This window comes from Tamandua tetradactyla, chromosome 4 (genome assembly GCF_023851605.1).
Source record: "Tamandua tetradactyla isolate mTamTet1 chromosome 4, mTamTet1.pri, whole genome shotgun sequence".
Taxonomy (NCBI): Eukaryota; Metazoa; Chordata; class Mammalia; order Pilosa; family Myrmecophagidae; genus Tamandua; species Tamandua tetradactyla.
This window is the reverse complement of record NC_135330.1, coordinates 9,695,518-9,715,484: the sequence shown is the minus strand read 5'-3', so window position 1 is coordinate 9,715,484 and position 19,967 is coordinate 9,695,518. Positions and strand designations below refer to the sequence as shown.

Below are 19,967 nucleotides of genomic sequence, written 5' to 3'. Positions count from 1 at the left end.
GCTCCAGTCAAGTTTTTTGACTTTCAAGGGGCAGGGCATACTGGGAAATGTAGTTTCTCAAATTGCCTTACCACTAGGATGGCCATGCTCCCAGTTCATGCTTTTTGTCCTTGAATAACTGATAGCACCCTGTGTCACTCTTAAAAGTATTCTGGTTTGGACAGTATGCTGTGTGGTCACATTGCATATCACAGACTCCGGGCTCTGGGCTCAGAGTCTCTATCAGACCGTGTTTGAATGTTCACCATTCTTCCTACTGTGACTTCCAGAGGAGCCATTCTTGGCGAGGTTTAGTTCTCCTTAGGGTTACAAGGCAGTAGAGGTAAGAGACTATAGCTTGGAAATGAACTTTTCTGATTTAGGAAAGCAAGGAGCCTCTTTCCTAATGTAATAAGAGGATTTATTTAACTTAGGTCCTCCTCAGTTATAAAAAGAATTTAAAGTGTTTTAATGGTTTTTAGTCTTTCAACTTGCTGAACCAAGTCTCTCAAAACTCGAATTAGTCCCTTGGTAAATTTTTTTAATGGAAAAACAACTGTGTGGTGTTTTATTTTAAACTTCATGTTAAATGGCTTTGACACAAGGTCTTTTATGAGCTCAGATTCTGTAAGGGAGTTCTCAGGGTCTCTGCGGAAGGCGCTGCCAACCTGGGGCCCTTGTTTGCTGAAACCCATCACCAAGAAGTGCTGACCAAGCCTTTGTATTTAACCCGTGCACTCTTGTGCCTTGTCCTCGTCCTTATCACAAATCGGCGAGCACACCTAAAACGACACCCCAAGCCATACGAACACTCTCAGACAGAAGGGCGTGTAATGAGAGTGAAGCAGGGAGTGAATCAGGGAGTGGGCATGCGGGAGGGACAGCAGGGGAGCAAGGGTGTTGGTGACGCTAGTCTGGTCGCCGCTGCCAGCTTTTCCTCAGTGGTGCACACCCGCATCTTGGGGAGATGAGTCATGGCTCTGACCTGGTGTCCAGGGTTCTTATGTCTGCACTCTGTCTTGAGAGAATGGATACTCTGCGTATACAGCAGGGCCTGGGCCCTTTTGAGTGACTGGGCTGGCTCAAGGGGCCAGAGTCACAGTCATGGCTTCCCGTAGAAGGGAAGTTCCTGCAGCCAAACTAGACCCCAAACGTTGTCTTACTGTCCTGTCCTACACTGCAGGATTGCTTGCACAGGCAGCGGCTGAGCAATGAGCAAGTTGGTTCCTGTTGAGCCCAGTGTCTGTAATGTCCATGACTGTTCACAAAGAGGTGCCAGGCGCCCTGGTACAGCTCTAAGTGGGCATAATCCAGGAAGGCCACACCAAAAACTGGGAATGCACATAAAAAGCAAGTTTTAATTACAGTGTGACTTGTAAACTGGAAAGATGACTGGAAAATTCTCATTTGGGTTCAGAATTCAAGGTACCGGTTGGCGGAAACAAACCTGGCTTTGTGTGTGTCACAGTAAAGTAGCAAATGGCTTTTATGCTCCACCCACCCCACCCATGTCCAGAAAGGTACCTGGTCTCAATCTAATGTTTGAAGGAGCTCAGTCTTACTTTTTGCCTGCCAGGAAGAACCTGGGAGACCAGAGGACTTTGCAGCCTTTTCCTTCCTATTTCCCCTCATGGCACTTTCTGATGAGAGCCCCACCCACCTCACAAGGGTGCCTAGGAATTCCCTCAACTTGAGTCTCCTTCCTTTTCTGTCCCTCTATCCTCACAGTCCTGGCTTCATCCAGCTGTTGGCAGACAAGCTTCCTTCTATATTGCTTCTTGAATCTAAATTAGCAAGTCCTGTTTTGATTTAAATCTAATGTCTTTCAGAGCGTAGCACACACATAAAATCTTTTGCTAACCAATATCATTCTTTTCATAGCATGATGATGTTTTGAAGTGCCAAGAGATGCCCCTGCTGCAGGTGAAAATGGGAAAGGGCAAGAGATGTGAAACTATCCTGCCAAACATACTTGGATCATCTAAAATTTCATTTGACAGTGAACTCAAAAGTGGGGAGGAGGGCATTTGACTTGAAATTTCAGGTGATATTGCTGCCACCTTAAGAACCACTGGTCTAGCAAAGCCTTCAAGGAGGAATAATTTGATTCTAGCTTAACCCATGGGTACAGCTGACAATAGGAAAGATCAGCACTATTGAAATTGTGAACTTGCCGGAGAGCACATGAGCCCAAGTTCAAGTTGAGAGAGACAAACAGCCGTGTGTGCTATACATCACGTTTATGGAAATACATCTACAGTCTGTGTATTGTAGTTTTCAAAGCACTTTCACTTACCCTAAATAATAAAGCAGGTTCATCAAACAGCAGCCAGTTAGCAATGGCAAGTTACATGGTATTGATCCTTGCTTCCAAGTTTGATTTTGCCATTGACTAAATTTGTGACAATGAGTAAGTCACTTTGCCTCTTGAAGCCTCAGTGGCTCTACCATCAAAATCCTGGATCTTTTCTAACGTCGATGCTTAACTGATGGTTGCTATCATTAATAGTAGCAACCATTTATTGAGTGTCTATACCAGGCGCTGTGCTAAATCCTTTATGTGCATTATCTCATTCTCTGTAAGTCAGGTGGTATTATCCTGCTATTACAGCTGAGGAAACCAAGGCTGACAAAAAGGTAAAAAACCTTCCACTAGCCAAATAGCTGGAATTGGCAGTGCTGGCATTCAGACCTACCAGGTCTGTCTGCTGGAAGCCTCTGCTCTTAACCACTGCCCTACTCTACTGTTAATACAACCAAGAGGCATCTGGTGAGACTTAGAATCCTTTCACTTAAACATTTATTAAGCACCTGCTATGTGCCAGGCATTGTGCTAGGCACTGGGGAACAGCATTATCTTTGCCCCTGAGTTGCTTACAACAACCTGAGTAAAAGAAACCAGTAAATTAATTTCAGCACACTGTAGCAAGTGCTGCCCAGAGTTACTGAAGTCTTTAAAGCAGTGGAGCAATGTGATCAGGTTTGTGTTTTAAGAAGATGGTCCTGGCAGCCACATGGCAGCTAGCTTGGAGAAGGGCCAGGAGGTGAGTTGGTCTGCTGGGGTGATTTGGATGAGCAGTGGCGGAGGCCTACAGCAGTGAGGTGGAGGATGCATATGAGTGTCACTGAGGAGGCAGAACCGACAGGACTGACTTAGACGTCAGGGCAAGAGAATAAAAGGTTAACTTGATACTTCTGATTTGGAGTAAGTAGGCAGTGGTAGGGCTATTCACGAAGATTGAGAATATGGTGGGCGGGGGAGGGGTGGGGGCAGGAGAGCAGGTTTGAAAATGAATTGGGTGTTGATTGACTTGACTTGAAACTATCTGAAGATATCCAGGTAGAGATGTCCAGCCAGCAGCTAGCTACACCAGACTGGAGCTTAGCAAAGCAGAGAGATCTAGGGCTGGAAATTAAGGCTTTGGGACAACAGTGTAAGAGTGGGATGGAAGCCTTGGATTGGGGTGCAGCCTTTCAGGGAGGGTAGATAAAGAAGAGTAGAAGAAGGTCAAGATCAGAGTCTTGGGAAATACTAGTACTTTAAGACTGCAGGAGGAAGAAGCCTAAGATGGCTATTGGACAGGTAATAGAGAAAGCAAGAGGACACTGTTCAGAAGGGCAGTGATAGTATCAGGTACTATGGGGAGGGTCAGCAAAATGAGAGCAACAGGTCCGTTTATTGTAGCAATTTGGTGCCGCTCATCTGAGCAGTGTCCAGTGGTGGTGGGGAGAGCAGAAGAAGCTCTAGTACAGTGGACTGAAGACTAAATCGGAGGTGAGGAAAAAGAGAAGGTGGGTGTGGACCACTCTTCTTGGCTCTAAAGGGAAGCAAATGAGGGTAACTACAAGGGCTGCGGGATGGATTCAGTAGAGAATGCAGGTGAATGCTATAATGGATCCCAAAAGAATGGTGGATGGAATCCCAAGCTGAGCCTAAGCCAGCAATAGGGACACCTTGTCTTCTGAGACAGAAAGGAAAGCAGAAAGGGTGAAGGCAGATGGTCATATTTCTGCATGGTGGTGGAATAAAGGGATCATCTTCTGGTGACCTTGATTTTTCATTAAATTGGAGGCAGAGTGGTCTGCAGAGAGCGAGAGGAAAGCCAGTGGGTCAGAAACTTGGAAAAAATAAAGACAGTTTGAAGAAGCCACTGAGAAGAATGAGAGAACACCAGGCAGGGCTGCTAAGCAAATGTTGAAGTTCCCAAATGAGGTCAGAAATTGTGAGTTTCTGGGTGCACTGCAAGCTGGTTGTAAGGTTTTATTTTGTTTTATTTTCTTCCAGCACCATCCCAATCCCAGTACCATCTTCCAGCTGCATCCCAATCCACTCCATATAGAAGTGGAGAGTTTAAGGGGTTGGGGCTGTGTAGGCTGCAATGGAGGGACAGGGTGTGGTCCCAGAAGCAAGTGTCTGAAAGGGAACGGAGACGGGTTGGTGGCGTCCAGGGAGTGAAGGGACCTGGAAGCTAAGCTGTTGCATTCGTGCTGAAGGCCCCAGCTGGAGGCAGGGCTGGGGGCAGAGGAAGGTCAGGAATTTGAGTTACATCCTCAGCGACCTGAAGGGGCAGTTGCAGCAGATGAGGCGTGGAAGATGGGATAGGTGCGTGGCATGGCCCTGAAAGTGGGGTGAGGGACTTTGGGGAAGGGCAGCGGAAGCATAGGAAACATCAGTGAGAAACATGGAGCGTTCAGAGCACTACAGCGAGCGGTTAAAGTCTCAGCCAGGGCTGTGTCTCTCACGTTTTCAGACCAAATAAATTTTTCAAAGTATTTATTTGATGCATGAGACCTCCCATCAAGGACAATTAAATGATTAAATCAAGAACAAATGAAAGGCACAGATATTTCTTGAGCTTTAGTAGACCTTTACCGGTTGCTGGAGTTAGGCTGAAAATGCATTTGCTTACGTTTTATTCATTGTTCAACACATATTTATTGAGCCCCAACCATGTGGCACATGCTGTTATAGGTCAGCGAAGCCTACATGGACTTACCTTCTGGTGAGGGGATGATGAGAGATAGGGAGAAAAATGAGATAGAACAGGTATACATACATAAGATTTTACATGGGCTATTTTGGGAAGACCTCACTGAGGAGGTGACATGTGAGTAGAGACCTGAATGAAAGGAAAAAGCAGATCAGGTAAATAGCCAGAAGAACATCCCAGACAAAGGAAGTGGTCAGTGCAAAGACCCGGAGGCAGGAGTGTGCTTGGTGTATTCAGGGAGCAGCGAGGAGGCCAGCATGAGTGAGCGGAAGTAAGAGAAGAGGCCACAGAGGAGACGGAGATGCTGGGCAGATAATGTAGGACCGTAGAGGCCATTGTAAGGACTTGGGCATTTACTCTGTATGAAAAGGAGAGACTTGCAGAGTTGTTGTTCTTGTTGCATTTTAACTGTTTAAATTATAATATACGCAAAGCAAAGAAAGAAAAAAACAATAGTTTTCAAAGCACTCTTCAACAAGTAGTTATAGGACAGATCCCAGAGTTTGTCTTGGGCTGCCATACCATCATCTCAGATTTCTCCTTCTGGCTGCTCCAGAACACTGGAAGCTAGAAGGAATAAATATTTTTTTACCATCACAATCGACTTTTTTTCTTTTTTGCGAAAAACAACATATATACAAAAAAACAATAAATTTCAAAGCACAGCACAACAATTCGTTATAAAACAGATTTCAGAGTTTGGTACGGGTTACAATTCCACAATTTTAGGTTTTTATTTCTAGCTGCCCTAAGATACTGGAGACTAAAAGAAATATCAATATAATGATTCAGCACTCATACTCTCTGTATAAGACCTTCTCTGTATAACTTCACCATCACCTTTGATCTTTCTATCCCACTCTTTAGGGGTGCTTGGGCTATGGCCATTCTAACTTTTTCATGTTGGAAGGGGCTGTCGCTAGTATGGGGTAGGGAGATGGAACTGGTTGATGTTCTGGAGAGGCTGGGCCCTCTAGGTTTTAGGACTTCTCTGGCCCAAGGAGTCATCTGGAGGAGCAGAGGAGCGGCATGAATGACTTGCAGTTTAGAGGGCTCCTTCTGACTTCTGTGAGGGGAAGAGAACTGAAACAGAGAGAACCAGCAGGGACATGCTTGCTATCCTCTCGGCAGGAGACAACGAGAGCGGTGGCTGTGGTCTGATTTGGGACAGATTAACTTTGCACGCATTTGGATGACCTTTAATGCTGTGGATGCTGAGCAAATGTTTAAGCCCAGGCTGACATCCTTGGCCTGGCCTCCCAACTCTCACCCGAGCCCCTGTGCACGCTGGCCCACCAAAGAGTGCTCGGGGAGTGCACGTGCCCCCAGAAGTGGCCAGCCCAAGTGTGGGCAGGGGTGGCGGTGTGCTGCACACCTGTGTGGCTGACAGTCGGCACCCCATGATCATTTTTAGGCAATGAATAAATATGTAAGTGACATCTACTCACACCCCTAAGGGCCGAGGACATGGTGAGCCAGGCCTCTCTCCGCCCACCCCCTCACGGCCCCAGCCCCAGGCCTGTGTGAACTGCTGCAGTCTTTGTTCCCCTCTTCACTGTGCCCTCCCATCACTTAGCTGCCGTGACTTACTGGTTTTGCCTCATATTATTTTATAAGCGTATGGCTCCTGGCCTTGTGGGGGACAATAAATACATCGGAATGGAATTTGGTTGAGCCTGGAAGAGAATTAAAGAATGCTTTTCTCTCTATTCCAAATTCTTTTCTCCCCTCTCTCTAACAAAAGCCTATGTATTATACATAAGCCCTTGCAAAGACAGTCTAGGGTTGATGGTGGTTAAGAGCAAAGCTTTGGGATCGTGCTGAGCCAGGGCAGCGGGTGTAAACTTCTGCCACAATGGTAATTCCAGAATAAGTGCCACTCCTCTCCCAGGTCTGGCCACCGAGTGGGGGGCCCATGCTGCGACCTGACCCTTCTGTCAGAGCACAAAGCAGCACCAGAGACGTAAATTGTCTGGCACCCCTAGACCAGAGGCCGATTCCTCAGAGACAAGCCCTTTGCTCCTTCCCTGTGGAATCCTGCGTGGTCGCTTCCTTGGAAGGATTCCATGAGAGTGCTCCAAACCATGACCAAAGGAGGAAGAAAGCAGGCTGCCCCTGCCCTAGGTGCTAGGGGAGAGATGGAGCCCACACCCAGGACAGACCGACAGGAGGCAGAGGCAGGTAATCCAGCCTGGCAACTCTAGACCCAAGGGCTGGGGCTGATCTCTAGGTTGCCGAGTGAGTAGATCCAGGAAGGCTTCCTGAGGGAGGGGAGGGAGGAGCTCAAGGTGGGAGGAAAAAGGCCAGGACTAGGGAAAGGACAGAATTCTCTTGGCTTCTTCCTAAGCTTGAACCCCCCTCCGCTGCAGAAACCCCCAAGGCGGGGGCCTGCCTCCTTTTAGCTTTGGAATCAATTCTCTGGGACTCCTGGGAGTCTGGCACCTGGGGATCCGGGAGCCTAAAAGAAGAAAGGACCATTGGCCCAAAGAGAACACAAGCACCCACAAAGAGTGTGAATGGCGGCCGCAGTGAGCATCCTGGACCCTGGGTTTGGGCGGCTCCCTCTCCAGGTCTGTGGCTGTGAGCTTGGCGGGAAGACTGACCCAAACTCCAGAGCATCTGGGAACCGGGCGCGTAGGGTCCCAGAGCGCTGGCATTTAGGAGGTGTGAGACTGCGGCCAGGAGGTGGGAGGCTGTGAAATATGGGAGCTGCCAGCTCCTTTGATCCTCAAGAGACATGTCCCCACGGATCCCCAAGTTCCAGAGTTCCAGCCCTGATGCCTTCCTTGCCCCAGGTGGGTCGAGGACTAGGGCAGGAGGAGGCTGCGGGCTTCGGCAGTGCGATGTGCATCCTCCACCTGGCTAACCCTGAAATTCACAGGCATTAGCTCAGTGCCCTCTGAGACAGGCTGGGGGGCCCTGGTGGACGGAGTAGGGTAGGGGGTACTGGTGTGGCGGGGACTCTTCAGTCTCGCCTTTGACAGCTGATATTTTCCAGAGCTGGCGCCCGCAAGGAGAGGAAATCAGAGCTTCCCACCTCACACATCTTTTTCCCATTTTGTTCATGCTGCCCAGGGAAAGCCATTAGAGCCGGGTCAGTCTGGGGCCTCCCCTGCCCATCTCTCTGGCTCCACTATAAGGAGGGGTGGGGGTGGGGTGGGGTGCGGTGGGGTCACTGGAAGGACAAGGCCCTAGCCCGGCTAAGAGGCCAGGCTCTGAACTCTTGCATCCCTTCTTAATTCCCTGCCCGCTCAAGATGAGAGGGTGGGGGCAGGGACCAGGAAACTAGGCTCCTGGAGCCCTCCCTTACTCTACCCAAATTCCCCTGAACCACTAACTCTGTCTCTAGGGAGTCTGGTCCCCAGCTACAAAGGAAAGGGTCTGCGGGGCAGCTGGGCCTGAGCTGGTCTGCGGCAGGAAGGGCCCAGGGGTAGGGGAGGCTGGTCCTTATTACTCAGCTCCTGGGACTCCAGCCTCCTTCCTGGAGCCACTGGAACAGGTGGTTTCCATAGGCCTTTGGGAGTCAGGCTAGGAGCTAGAAAGAAGAGGCTAAGAAGCCTCGGAGAGAAGCTTAGTCTTCCCTGGAGCTGCCTGATCAACCCTCTTATCTCCAACCCCCCCACCTGGGACAGTAAGGCGAATGTCATTACTCTTTCTGTCCCTATCCAGAACCTCAAAGCCCAGATCTGAATCCCCCTGTCTCCTCTTCTCTGGGACCTTGTCCTTCTCTGCTCACTCCTGCCTTTTCTTCCATTCCAGAATCTGGTGATGTGGGCACTGAGGGGAACATACCCCCAGTCTATAGCACCCCTTATCCCTCCCAGATCTCTTCCTCCTCCCTCCAGAAACTACAAATCATCTCAGTGTCGGGGTGGAAGAGAATCCCCCCAAGCCCAGCTCTTCTTCTATTTGCGGTCCTCAGAGAGTGGCAGAAGAGGCATCTGGGAGATGGCGTGGGGTCCCCAGATGCAGCACGCGGGGCAGCCGCGGAAGGAATGGAGGCCAGACTGCCGGCTGTTCATCTGCTCCCAGGGCCGGCCGCTTCCCGTGGGTGCCACGCACACCCAGGTTCTCAGCCTGCCAAGCTTGCCAGGGCCACCCCTCCCGCTCCTGTCCTGGGCTGCCAGGGGTTAAGCAGCAGATGCAGGGCAGGGGGTGGGAGTGGCAGGGGGTCTGGCCCTCGTAACTGGATCATAAAAGCCATGAGGAGTTTAACTGCAGGTCGCTCTGCTCACCCACTTCTCCATCTAGCAAAGCCGCCCTGGGGGGATTTCTTCAGGATGGGGGGAGAGGGTGTCACAGCCCGGTGGGGTCAGGCCCAGGCCTGCCTAGCTGCCACCAACAGCCCCAGCCCCACCGGCCCCCACCTCAGCCTGGAGGCTCTCTGTAAAGCAGGGAGGGTCCAGAGGAAGGGGTGCCTGCCCTTGCTTCCATTCACTGTAGGTGGAGAGAAAACCGAGCAGGGGCCTGAGTCCGGGAAGAGACTAGCCCCATGCCAGAGTGGAGGCAGGCAGAGGGACGGAAAAGCCGAAACCCCAGGGACAGAGAACAAGACAGCGCAGGAGGCCATGTGCCCCTCTGCAGTGTCTCCAGGCCCTTCAGTGGCTGTCCCACCTCTGTGCCACCCTTCTGCAGGGCCGAGCTGAGCCAGGGGCCTCTCCCAAAGGGACAGAGACCCAGTCTGGACACGTCCTCAGCCAGTGCATCCCCACTCCTCCCTCTCCCCTCCCTCGGCTTAGCCTGCCCAGCCCAACCCTAAAGAAAGCGTTGGCAGCTGGAGCTGGGAACAAGGTGGCAGAGCCAAGAACAACAGAGGTGCTGCCTGGGTGCTGGGTGCTGGGCAGTTCCTCTCCTGGTCTAACTGCAGTCCCTCCTATTTCAGGCAGCCCCCTCCTACACCCAGTGGGCAGACAGGAATGGGTCACTTCCCTCCATACTGAGGATCAGACCAGCCTGGGAGGCGGGACTTCGGGCTGGGTTGGCTTGGTGCTGAGTGGAAGACTGAGGGACTGTCCGCCCTGGCCACCCCTGACCTCGCCCTCCCACTCACAGACCTCCCCAGCTTCTATGGGAGTCCTGCCCTCTTTCCTGCTCCTATTCGGAGCCGCAGAGACCCAGGTGTCCAGCTCCACCTGGGTTTAATTTCTACATGACTCCCAGCCAACAAACCCTCTGACCCAGCAGATACAATAACAGCGCTCAGGGCGAGGCTCTTCTACAAGTGCTGAATTTGGCCAGAGAATCTGCTTGGTCCCGGTTGGGGTTGAGGGGTTCATGACTCTCCCACTCTCATCCCCCTCTTCCCCCTCCCCCCCCAGCGACTGGGCTCTGTGGTCCCTCCTTCCCCATCCAGTCTGAGAAGCAGTGATGGGGAGGATTGGGGTGTCTCTGCTTCCCAGCCCTCCCCCCCAGACCCCTCCATGGTGCACTCATCCATGCCCATTCACACTCCCACTCCTTCCGAGTCTTCCGCACATCTTTCCTTCCCGTGCAAACCCAGCTACTTTCCTCTTAGCCAAACTGTAGTGAGACCAAAGCTCCAGAATGTTCCTTTCTTAACTCTCTCAAGCCTCAGACTGTTTCCTCCCCTCCCTACCCCCAATCCTGCCTCTGCTCCCCCAGCTTCTTTCACCTACTTTGGGCCCTCCCCCGACTAGAGTCTCCAAATTCCTGGGGGAGCCTTGAGAAAGGCTCCTGGAGAGGGGGAAGGGGTCGCCCTGGGCAGATCTGCAGCAGATTTGGTCATAATTAAAAGGCCAGCGACACTGGGAAATTCCTTCTCCTTATTGATCCCGGCGGGAAATTAAAGCCAGTTGTTTGTGACTGAGGCTGGTGCAGGCAAGCTCCTCCCCATTGCCTGGCTCCAGGCCCCAGCCCCTTCCCCTAGGCTCCTCCATCCTCCCAGGCTCCCCTCCACTCTCTGCACAGCCCCCCACCCCAACCCTCTCATCTCCCACTCCCATTCCCCAATGCCCTTCCCTAGTGTCTCCCCCAACACTGCCAGTTCTCATGGGGGTAATGGAGGCTTCTGGAGGCCGAGACCTCCAGCCCCAGCTGTTCAGCATCGTGCTCCAGGACCCTCTACCCACCTCCCTCGGCCAGGGTTGGGGTGCTGGAGCTGGAGCTCAGGCCCAGAGCTGCCAAACCGCAAACACACACATCTGGAAAGAATTCCCCTCCCAGCCCGACTTCTCTTTGTCTTACTTCTGTCTCTTTGGAAATCCTGCCTGGCTGGCTGGCAGGGGGAGTAGGGAAGTGAAGGGAGGGGAGTGGGCCCAGACTTCCCTGTCCCCACCCCGGGAAGCCCACCTCTCCCTGGCTCCAGCTCCCACAGAACGCTTAGCCCAGAGCCACTGAGCCAGGGAGGCTGCTCTAGTGTCAAGGGGCCAGGCAACCTCCCTGGGTTCCCTCCTCCTAGTCATTGTCTTTGGGGTGAGGTTTTAACATCCCTAGTCCCAAGGCTTGTGGGGGAGAGGGACTGCAATGGGCCCTTCCCTTCTGTAGTGAGAGGGACGCCTGGAGCAGAAGATTTGATCCTTTTGGCTGGAGGCTCAAGAGGGCTGGAGTGGAGCTGGAGAGAGTGGAGCTGGACACAATGACCTGGGTGGGAGAAGCAGGGGGCAGTGAGGGGGGGGAGGGCAGCTGGAGTCTGGTTTCCGCCAGCCACGACCGCCTCGTTCCCTCCCCCAGCCTCTCCTCATCCCTTTGGCTAGGTGCCTGATTACACTGTCAGAACCTAATCCCTGTCCTTTTACCTACAGCGCTGCAGGGCCGGCAGGGGGGCGGGGGGGGGGGGCGCTGGGCAGTGCTGCAACCCCAGGCCCCAGGCACCCCCCAGACACCCTCCCTTCCTCCCCCCCCACCCCGCCTTTGTCTGTCCTTCCTTAGAGAGTTCCTCGACCTGCTGCTCTTACTTCCAGAAACCCAGACCCCTCACACCCCCAAATAAACTCTCTCACACAAATCCTGAACCCCTAAAGCAGGGCAAAGCATCCAGCTTCCTTCTTCAAATGTTAGTTTATTGGCTACTCCTGGGTGGAGTCCCACCAAGATATTCCTTCTACAATCTAACCACCATGCCTCCTGCTGCAGTCAGCCTAGCTACTTTTTTTCTCTGTCTCTCTGAACACTCCATTATTCAGAGTTCCCTTGTCAGAGCCCAGAGGCCAGACCATAGTACATCCTCCAGCTTTCGGATCTCAACACCACATCAAATTCTCCAACTCCTCTCCGCCCCCACCCCCCACCCCGGCCCGGGTCCCTCCGGGCTCCTCCCCAGCTCCCACCAAGGCCCCCAGCCTGTTAGACCGCTGCGGAGCCTTAAGAGTAGGGGCTCCAGGATCCAGAGAGCCTGCGGGCTGCTGACCCCTAGCCACATTGGCAGGGAGGGACCAGGGCGGGGACCCAGGGCTAGGACCAGATGCGGGATTTTCCGTTCGGCCCCCGCCGTGGGCTGATCTGAGAGGGCGGGTCCCGGGAGGGTGAGCGTCCGGGCAGCGGGGCCACGTGCTGCGAAGCCGCCCAGGGGACCCGGCCGCAGCGGTTCTTAGCGCCGGACAGGCCGGGGCGCTCGGGCACCTCATCTCGCCCGACTCTCCTCTTTGGTTTCTCATTTTGAGTCTCCCGGCCTGGCCTCCATTTCCGTTTCTCTGCCTCCCAGTCTTTGCCGCTGGGATCTCGCCCACTCCCACCCGGGTCTCCTCCTCCCCCTCCTCCCCCTCCTTTGATCTCCCACTTCAAAGCCGCTCCTTCGGCGCGTTTCACGGCTCAGGAAGGTGACACCTGAGACCCCTGCGCCGCCTCCTCCCGAGCACCCAGACTCTTTCCAACCTGGGTGGCAAAGTGGCGCGCCAGCGCTCCGCGCCGGTCCCGCCTCCCCTTCCTGCCGCCTACCGCGACCCGCTCGGGGCCTAGGGAACCGAGCTGCCGGGAAAGCGCCTTCATAAAGAGTTTGTGTCGAGTGATCGGCTGTGACCTCTGCCCTCCCCCAGTCTTGCGCCCCGGGCTCCTGCTTAACCCTTCGAAGGTCACCCAGCACCTTAAGAGGAATGAGTCACCCTTCGCGGACTTGAAAGTGCCCAGGCGCAAGCCCGGCCGGAAGCCCGGAGGAGGGGGACGGTGCCACCCCCGTGGAGTTGTTCCAGCAGGGGGCGCCGTTGCTTTGCCAGGTGGCTGCCCCAGCCTGGGCCTCAGGGCCGCCCACCCGCTCACCCCTGAGACCCGCGCCGGCGCACCCCTCCATTAAGGCATCAGAGCAGCGGGGCCCGGCCGCCCGGCCTTTCCCGGCTCTCGCTCGCCAACAGGGCTTCGCCTGCTGGCCCGCTCGCTCTCTCGATGGCTCGCGGGTGGGGTTGCAAGGTGTCCTACTCCGACGAGCCAGTGCACCCAGTCAATATGGGGAGGGGTAGGAAGCAGGCGAGGTGCGGCCCTGCGGCCCGGGCTGCAGGACGTGGCACCCAGGCGTTGGCGCCCCGGCCTCGGCGCCCCCTCCTCTCGGCCGACAGCCGGGTGCGAGGGCTCGCCCTCCTCCCGCCTCCCCATCCACCCGCTGGCGCCGGAGCAAACTGTCAGCCCCCAGCTTATCCTGAACCCACCCAGGGACTAGATGCAGAGGCCAGGGTGGGGGACGGGAGTGCGAGGCCCGGAGCTGGGCCCCCCAGGTGGGGCGATGGGCGGGGCGGGGGCGGGGCCCCCTCATTCCTGGCCAGGGGCTGGCCAGGCGCCGTGTATAAAAGCGCCCCGCGCGGGCGCCCGGGCCAGCGTTGGGGTTGCCCTGGACGTCTCCCAGTTCGTGAGTCTAGCGATCCGGCGAGGGCGGCCACTTCTCCCTCGACTAGAGAGCTTGGTGTCCATTGCTCCAGCCGAGGGACCTCGGGAGCCCGCCAGCCGCGCCGCCACCATGCCCAACTTCTCCGGCAACTGGAGGATCACCCAGTCGGAAAACTTCGAGGATTTGCTCAAAGCTCTGGGTAAGGAGGTTTCCGAGCACCCGAACAGAGTGAGAGGGGCTCTGGGATCCTCCGAGGCGGGCACAAGAAAGAAAGGGGAGCTGGATCGGGAGGGGCAGGAGTTAGGGCGTGGGAGGCTGGGCGCCCGCACCCAAGGAAAGGTGCTGGACGCCTGGGTCCGGACGCCTAAGCCCTGCGTCTCTCTCACGGGGTGCCCACCGGTGCCAGCTCCTGCGGTGACTCAGAGCCTGTGAACCAAGCAGAAACCAGAAGCACGAGGCCGGTTTCCCTAGTGGTGGTGGCGGGGGGGTTGTGCTAGCCTCGGGGCCCTGGCCGGGCTGACCAGAGCACTTGACTGCGCAATTCCCAGGCTGCCAGCCGGGAGAGTCTGAAACCCTGCGGCCACGCTGGAAATCTGGGCACCTATCCAGCAGAGCCCCTCAAAGACATTCCGGCCTCCTCCTTATCCCTGTGTGTGTGGTGTCGCCCACCCCCGGCCCCCACGTAACCCAATCCCTCCGGCTGGTTCTTGCCCCTCTGAGCCCGCCTCCACCCACTAGGTGATTCACTGCCTTGGCGCCCCCTGCTCCCCATTCTCCCTTCAGCTCTCTCCCCTCTGCTCCCCGCTCCTCACCCCACCCTCCCACCCCCACCCCCATCCCATCTGTGAGACAGATATTTTCCTACAGCGAGCAGCTCCAGTGTCCTAGAATCGCTCTGGATAATTATCACTTTCTTGGATTTCAGCAAATGGCTTCGTGTGAAGCCCCAACCTCTCTTTTGCAAAAATCCCTTTCCCGGCCTTTCTCCCTCCCTCTGTGGAGAAGGGCTCTGACCCCCTGAGGCGTTGGTCAGAAGCAGGGGGAGGCTGGACCAACGCTGATGCCCTTCCAGGCTTCCCCACCGGACTCCTGCAGCCCCCTCTGGGGCTGGGCTGGGTTGGAGGCTCAGGGGACAGGGAGGGGGCAAGGGCTCCTGGCCAGGAACACTGCTAGGGAATGGAGGTCAGACCTCCTCCAGAATGGCCCAGCAAGCCGGAGGGTGTCTGGGAGCCCCAGAAAATAATAGTACTCAGGGTTTCAATTTCCGGACTGAACAGAGGTCCAGTCATGCTGAGGGGTAGCCCTGGCAGGGATTGTAGGACTGATACAGGGCCTAGGAAGGGTCTGGAAATGGTGTGGGGAGATTAGCTATTTCCATCACTCCTTGATGTTAGGAATCCTTCCTGCAATCTAACCACAAATACTTCTTGCAATTGTGTCAATCCTTCTTGCCTCACCCTTTCTGAAATTAAAGACCAAAGGATAGAAGTTTTCCCATCAGAAAGCCTAGATGCCACCCCCCTTCCCCCATCTTCTCTGGATTCTGGCCCCTCTCTCCCATGGATGAGGTTGTGGCTTGGCACAGCCCCCAGGCCCCAGCTGAGAGTAAGATCCAAAGCCCTGCCTTGTTGTCTGTCTGTCTTCAGTCTGTTTGTCCTCCCTGCAGGGTCCCCCAGAGCCACGTGCCCTCCTCAGGCCCTGCTGAGGGACAGATTAGAAACAGACCCTTTATACAAACACAGTCCTGAGTCAGCCAAGGTCAGCTGAGCCTCTGCTCCCTGCCCCCCACCTCCCACTGCCCCAGGCTTCTTAGGCACCAGGGGCTGGCTGGGGGTGGGGGGTGGGGGCGGGTGTCTCCTTCTAGCCAGCCTTACTTCCAAAGAAACCTTAGTGACTTCTCACCCCCCTCTGCTTTAGTCACAGGCCGACCCCCCCTCCTCCTGGTTAGGGATGCTCATGCATTTAGAAGATATTTATCCCATCCAGGGTGATGGTCATAGGACATAACAGATTCTGCTTCTGAAACAAGAAAAACAGATGTTAGAAAACAGGAAGGATTTCCCAGCCAGTAGCAGAGAGTGAAGTAGTTTCCATCTAAGATGGGGTGGCACATGTCTCCTCCAACAAGTCAGTGGGCTTGGGGGACCTGAGTCAGTTCTCCTTGGCCCCACGAGATCAGGTCCAAGAAGCAGGGCTTCTAGGTCTCACGAGGGGCAGGGCTTCCTGCCTTCTTCCCCTCCCCTCTGTCTGGAGCCGGGGGTCTGCTTTAGTGTGGAGGAGGAAGAGGATTTGTTTCTCTAGGAACCCAGGTCTGGGGGAGGGCCAGGTGTGGGCCAGCCAGGGCCAGGGAGTCAGGGCCTGACCAGGGGCAGGGCAGCCCCGCTTGCCTGGCCCAGCCCAGTTTGGCCCTTTCCTCCCCACCTTTTGCTTCCTTGGAGGATTCTGCTCCAGCTCAGGGTGGGAAGCCAGGCGACGTGAGGCAGGGACGTGGAGCTCAGGACTGGACCCTGGTCAGAGGTGCCTCCTGCCTGCTGGTCTTTCCGCCACAAGGGTTCTCTGTCCCATCTGCAGGGGAGCAGAGAGAAGGGGCCCAGTGGATGTGGAGAGTGGGGGAGGACAGGAACTCTGAATCCACAGAGGCTGAATGAAAAGGCCTGACCCACTGGGGGGTGGGGGTGACCTTGGAGTAGGGGACACATCAGGACCAGGGGCGAACAATGACCCTTTCTGTCCCTGCTCTGGGACAGGAAAGAGTCCCCTTGAGGGGAGATTTCAGGAGAGCAGATGAGCTGGGAATCTGATGCCCCTTTTCTGGCTCTCTCTTTGCCTTCCCTTTTGTCAGAAAAATAGTAGTAACGATAACAATAGCAGCAGCTGCCTGAGAAGCTGAGGGTGTGGTGGTCCTGCCGGGTGAGCCCCTCCTAAACAGCATCATCCCAGTTCGTGGCTTTTAAGGAAATTATTTCCATTTTATAATTGAGGAAACTGAGGCTCAGAGAGGTTAAGCTATTTGCCCAAGCTTACTCAGCCAGGAAGGGGACCAAGCCAGGTGGAAATCACAGCCTAATGGCTCTTTTTTCCTTTTTTTTGTCCCCAACCTGTTTTTTGGGGGGAGGATGGTGGTACGCCGGCTGGGAACTGAGCCCGGGTCTCCTGTAGGGCAGGCAAGAACTCTGCCACTGAACTACCCTTACACCCTGTGCCCAGTGGATCTTGCTCCAGAGCCTCTGGTTTCCCCAAGTTGCTGGCCGTTTTGCAGAGAGAAATAGCTGCCTCATCTCTTTCTTTTCTGAGAACCCCTGCTTCTTCTATTTTCACTAAAGAAGCAGAGATTGGACAAATGATGGCCTTTCTAGCACCAGATCTCGGGCAGGGGTGGGAGGAGAAAGGGCAGAGAGGGGAGCAGTGGGGCCCAGCGGGGGAGGGTCCGCCCTGCCCTTGGGCAGCGATGAAGACACTGTGACCCTGATGGTCCCACTCCAGCAGGGAGTCTGAAGCCAGGATGGGCGATGAGGTAAACAGAGCAAAGCCCCACAGTGGTTTGCTTGTTGGAAGAGGGGGGTGAGGGGAAGTCTAAGAGCTGACACGTGGGGAGCCCAATAGACCTACTCACTCACCAAGTTGGGGCCACAGCCAGGAGCAGGGACTCCTGGGGGCACAGCACGGTCTCTCTGCCCCTCCTCCCTAAACCCCGTCCCCTGCTGTCTCTTCCAGGCCACTTTCCTGGATGCTCAGGCAGACCCCGTCCCCCCCACCAACCACTCACTGCACAGCCTCCTCCACTGTCCCCACGGGGAATGTGAGCCAGGTGCTTGGAGCGCCACTCAAGGAGAGCCCCTCCCTCTCCCTGCAGGGGTCAATGTGATGCTGAGAAAGATTGCAGTGGCCGCAGCGTCCAAGCCAGCCGTGGAGATCAAACAGGATGGAGACACTTTCTACATCAAAACCTCCACCACCGTGCGCACCACGGAAATCAATTTCAAGGTCGGGGAGGAGTTTGAGGAGCAGACCGTGGACGGCAGACCCTGTAAGGTGAGGGTCAGGAAGGCTCTGCCTCTCATCGCAGCCTCTTCCAGTCTCTCTTGCATTCTTTTTCTCCGTTTCCAGCGGAAGAGAGGCGTGGCAGGGGACAGAGCCCTCGCCCCTCCTGCCGCAGCGCCCCTGCAGGGCCCGAGCTCACCAGGCCGCCTCTCTCCCGCAGAGCCTGGTGAAATGGGAGAGGGAGAACAAACTGGTCTGCGAGCAGAGGCTTCTGAAGGGAGAAGGCCCCAAGACCTCCTGGTCCAGAGAACTGACCAACGATGGCCAGCTGATCCTGGTAAGCCTGGCCTCCCGCCTTGGGCCATGAGGTTCAGCGACAACCATGGCTGGTCTCCCTACTTTCCTGAGAGGGCTGCAGGGGCAGGACCAAGCTGTCCCTTTCCCTCACGGTGCATTTGTGTGAATTAGAAACGATGGCCCTTCGGTGGGCACACAGGCTCCCCGCCTATGAGGTGGCAACAGGATACCGTGTGCCTACCATCTGGAACATTCTGTCTTGCACGTCAGTAGGGACATGCACAGGGGGCCCAGCAGTTCTCCTAGGGGATTTTCCTGACTTGAGGAGGGGGAGGGAGAAGGGCCCCTGGGACCCTGTCACCTCCCTCCCTCCCCAGGCATTCTGGGGCCAGCTCCTGCCTTCTGGTCCTGAGCCAAGAAGGAAGGATCTGGAAGCTAAGCAAAGTACCTCCTCCGCCTCCAAAGCCCTAGGACCCCAGGGGCCTCCCAGGTCAACAACTACTTCTTCCTTCCAGACCATGACGGCAGATGACATTGTGTGCACCAGAGTCTACATCCGAGAGTGAGCACCGTGCTCCAGGAGCTGCCGGGCCGCGTGCAGTCCACGCCACTGCCCTGCGCCATTGCCCGTGGGCCACCGCCCTCCCTCCCACTCCCTCCCTCTAGACTAGCCTCTCCCCTTACCTGTCACTTCTGGGGTTCACTGGGAGGCCTCCTGCAGGGCCTTTGTTTTTTCTGACCCCTTAGCCTCTCCCCTACACCACCGAAGGGGGATGGATGGCAGGAGCCCAGAGCACCCATTCCGAGTCACTACCCGCCCCGCCCAAGTCCGCACCAGCCCCAAGCCAGGGTCCCTCTCTCTGTGGGGGAACTTGAGGGCCAGAGTAAAAAGGACTGGCCCTCTGGCATCTACTCCTTGTTCCTGTAGCCTATACAGTTTAGAATATTTATTTGTTAATTTTATTAAAATGTTTTAAAAAAATAAAACCCGCTTCTGGTTCAGTGGGAAGGGGGTAGACAAGTCGCCTGAGTGCAACCTCGCCTTTGCAGAGAAGCGTTGATGGTCCAGAAACGTGGATTTGAGTCAGACGACAGAGAAGACAAATCTTCCCCTCCCCTTCTCACCAACACCACTTCACTAATGCTGAGTCCACGAGCACCACCCCCCTTCCTTGTCTCCAACCCCCCTAGTCCCCTGCGCTGGCCTCCAAGGTCACGGGAACCACCACCGCCTCCTCAGCAGGGGACTGAAGAGCTGAGCCCCATCTTCTCCTCCCGTGTCTGCTGTGACGGGGACACAGCTTCCTCCTCGTTCTCCAGTTCCTTCTCTCCTCCCGCCCCCCACGGCTCCCCACATGAGCTCACCGAGACCCACACACTGGCCCTTTTGCTTAGGTCTCTTGAGGAGATGTCCCATCCCTCCTGTTGGAGACACTAGTCCATCTCTGCTCCCATCCTTCTTCCTCCTTCTTGCAGGCCCCCCACACCCTCTGCCCTTGGCTCCTGGCTGTTCCAGGTCCCTTGAATACCCCATCTTCTTAAGCTCCCACTTTATACCACGTCTTCTCAAAGCCCTCCATGGTGGCTCTCAGATACCCTCCTTCCCTGTTCACTGCCCTTGACCAGGCCCTTCTCACTGCCCACCTGCTCGGACACAGCAGCGGCTCTTCTTTGGTTCACCTGTCCACGTTCTCCCCACTCCCTGGCATGGTGGGCTGAGAGGGCACAGGTGTTGGAATGAAAAAGGGATTCAAATTCCTGGTTCTGCCATGTACTAGCCATGTGACCTTGGACACATTTATTAGTTTCTCCAAGCCTTAGTTTTCTGTTAAAACACACACACACACACTCACAAACACACAAATGCAATTGAATGGCTTATGTTCTGGTAAGTTCCAACTGGGTCGAGCTTCAGTTGTGGCTCGACCCAGGGTCTCAGACCAGGTCAT

General features: G+C 55.3%; 1 protein-coding gene across 1 annotated transcript; it reads left to right on the top strand.

Moving 5' to 3' along the window:
• Window positions 1-13,703: 13,703 nt before the first annotated feature.
• CRABP2 (cellular retinoic acid binding protein 2) lies at window positions 13,704-19,005 on the top strand. Its single transcript, XM_077155699.1, has 4 exons — window positions 13,704-13,939; window positions 17,594-17,772; window positions 17,942-18,058; window positions 18,534-19,005. The coding sequence occupies exons 1-4, from the start codon at window positions 13,870-13,872 to the stop codon at window positions 18,582-18,584; spliced, it is 417 nt and encodes a 138-aa protein (XP_077011814.1). The 5' UTR covers window positions 13,704-13,869; the 3' UTR covers window positions 18,585-19,005.
• Window positions 19,006-19,967: the final 962 nt, after the last annotated feature.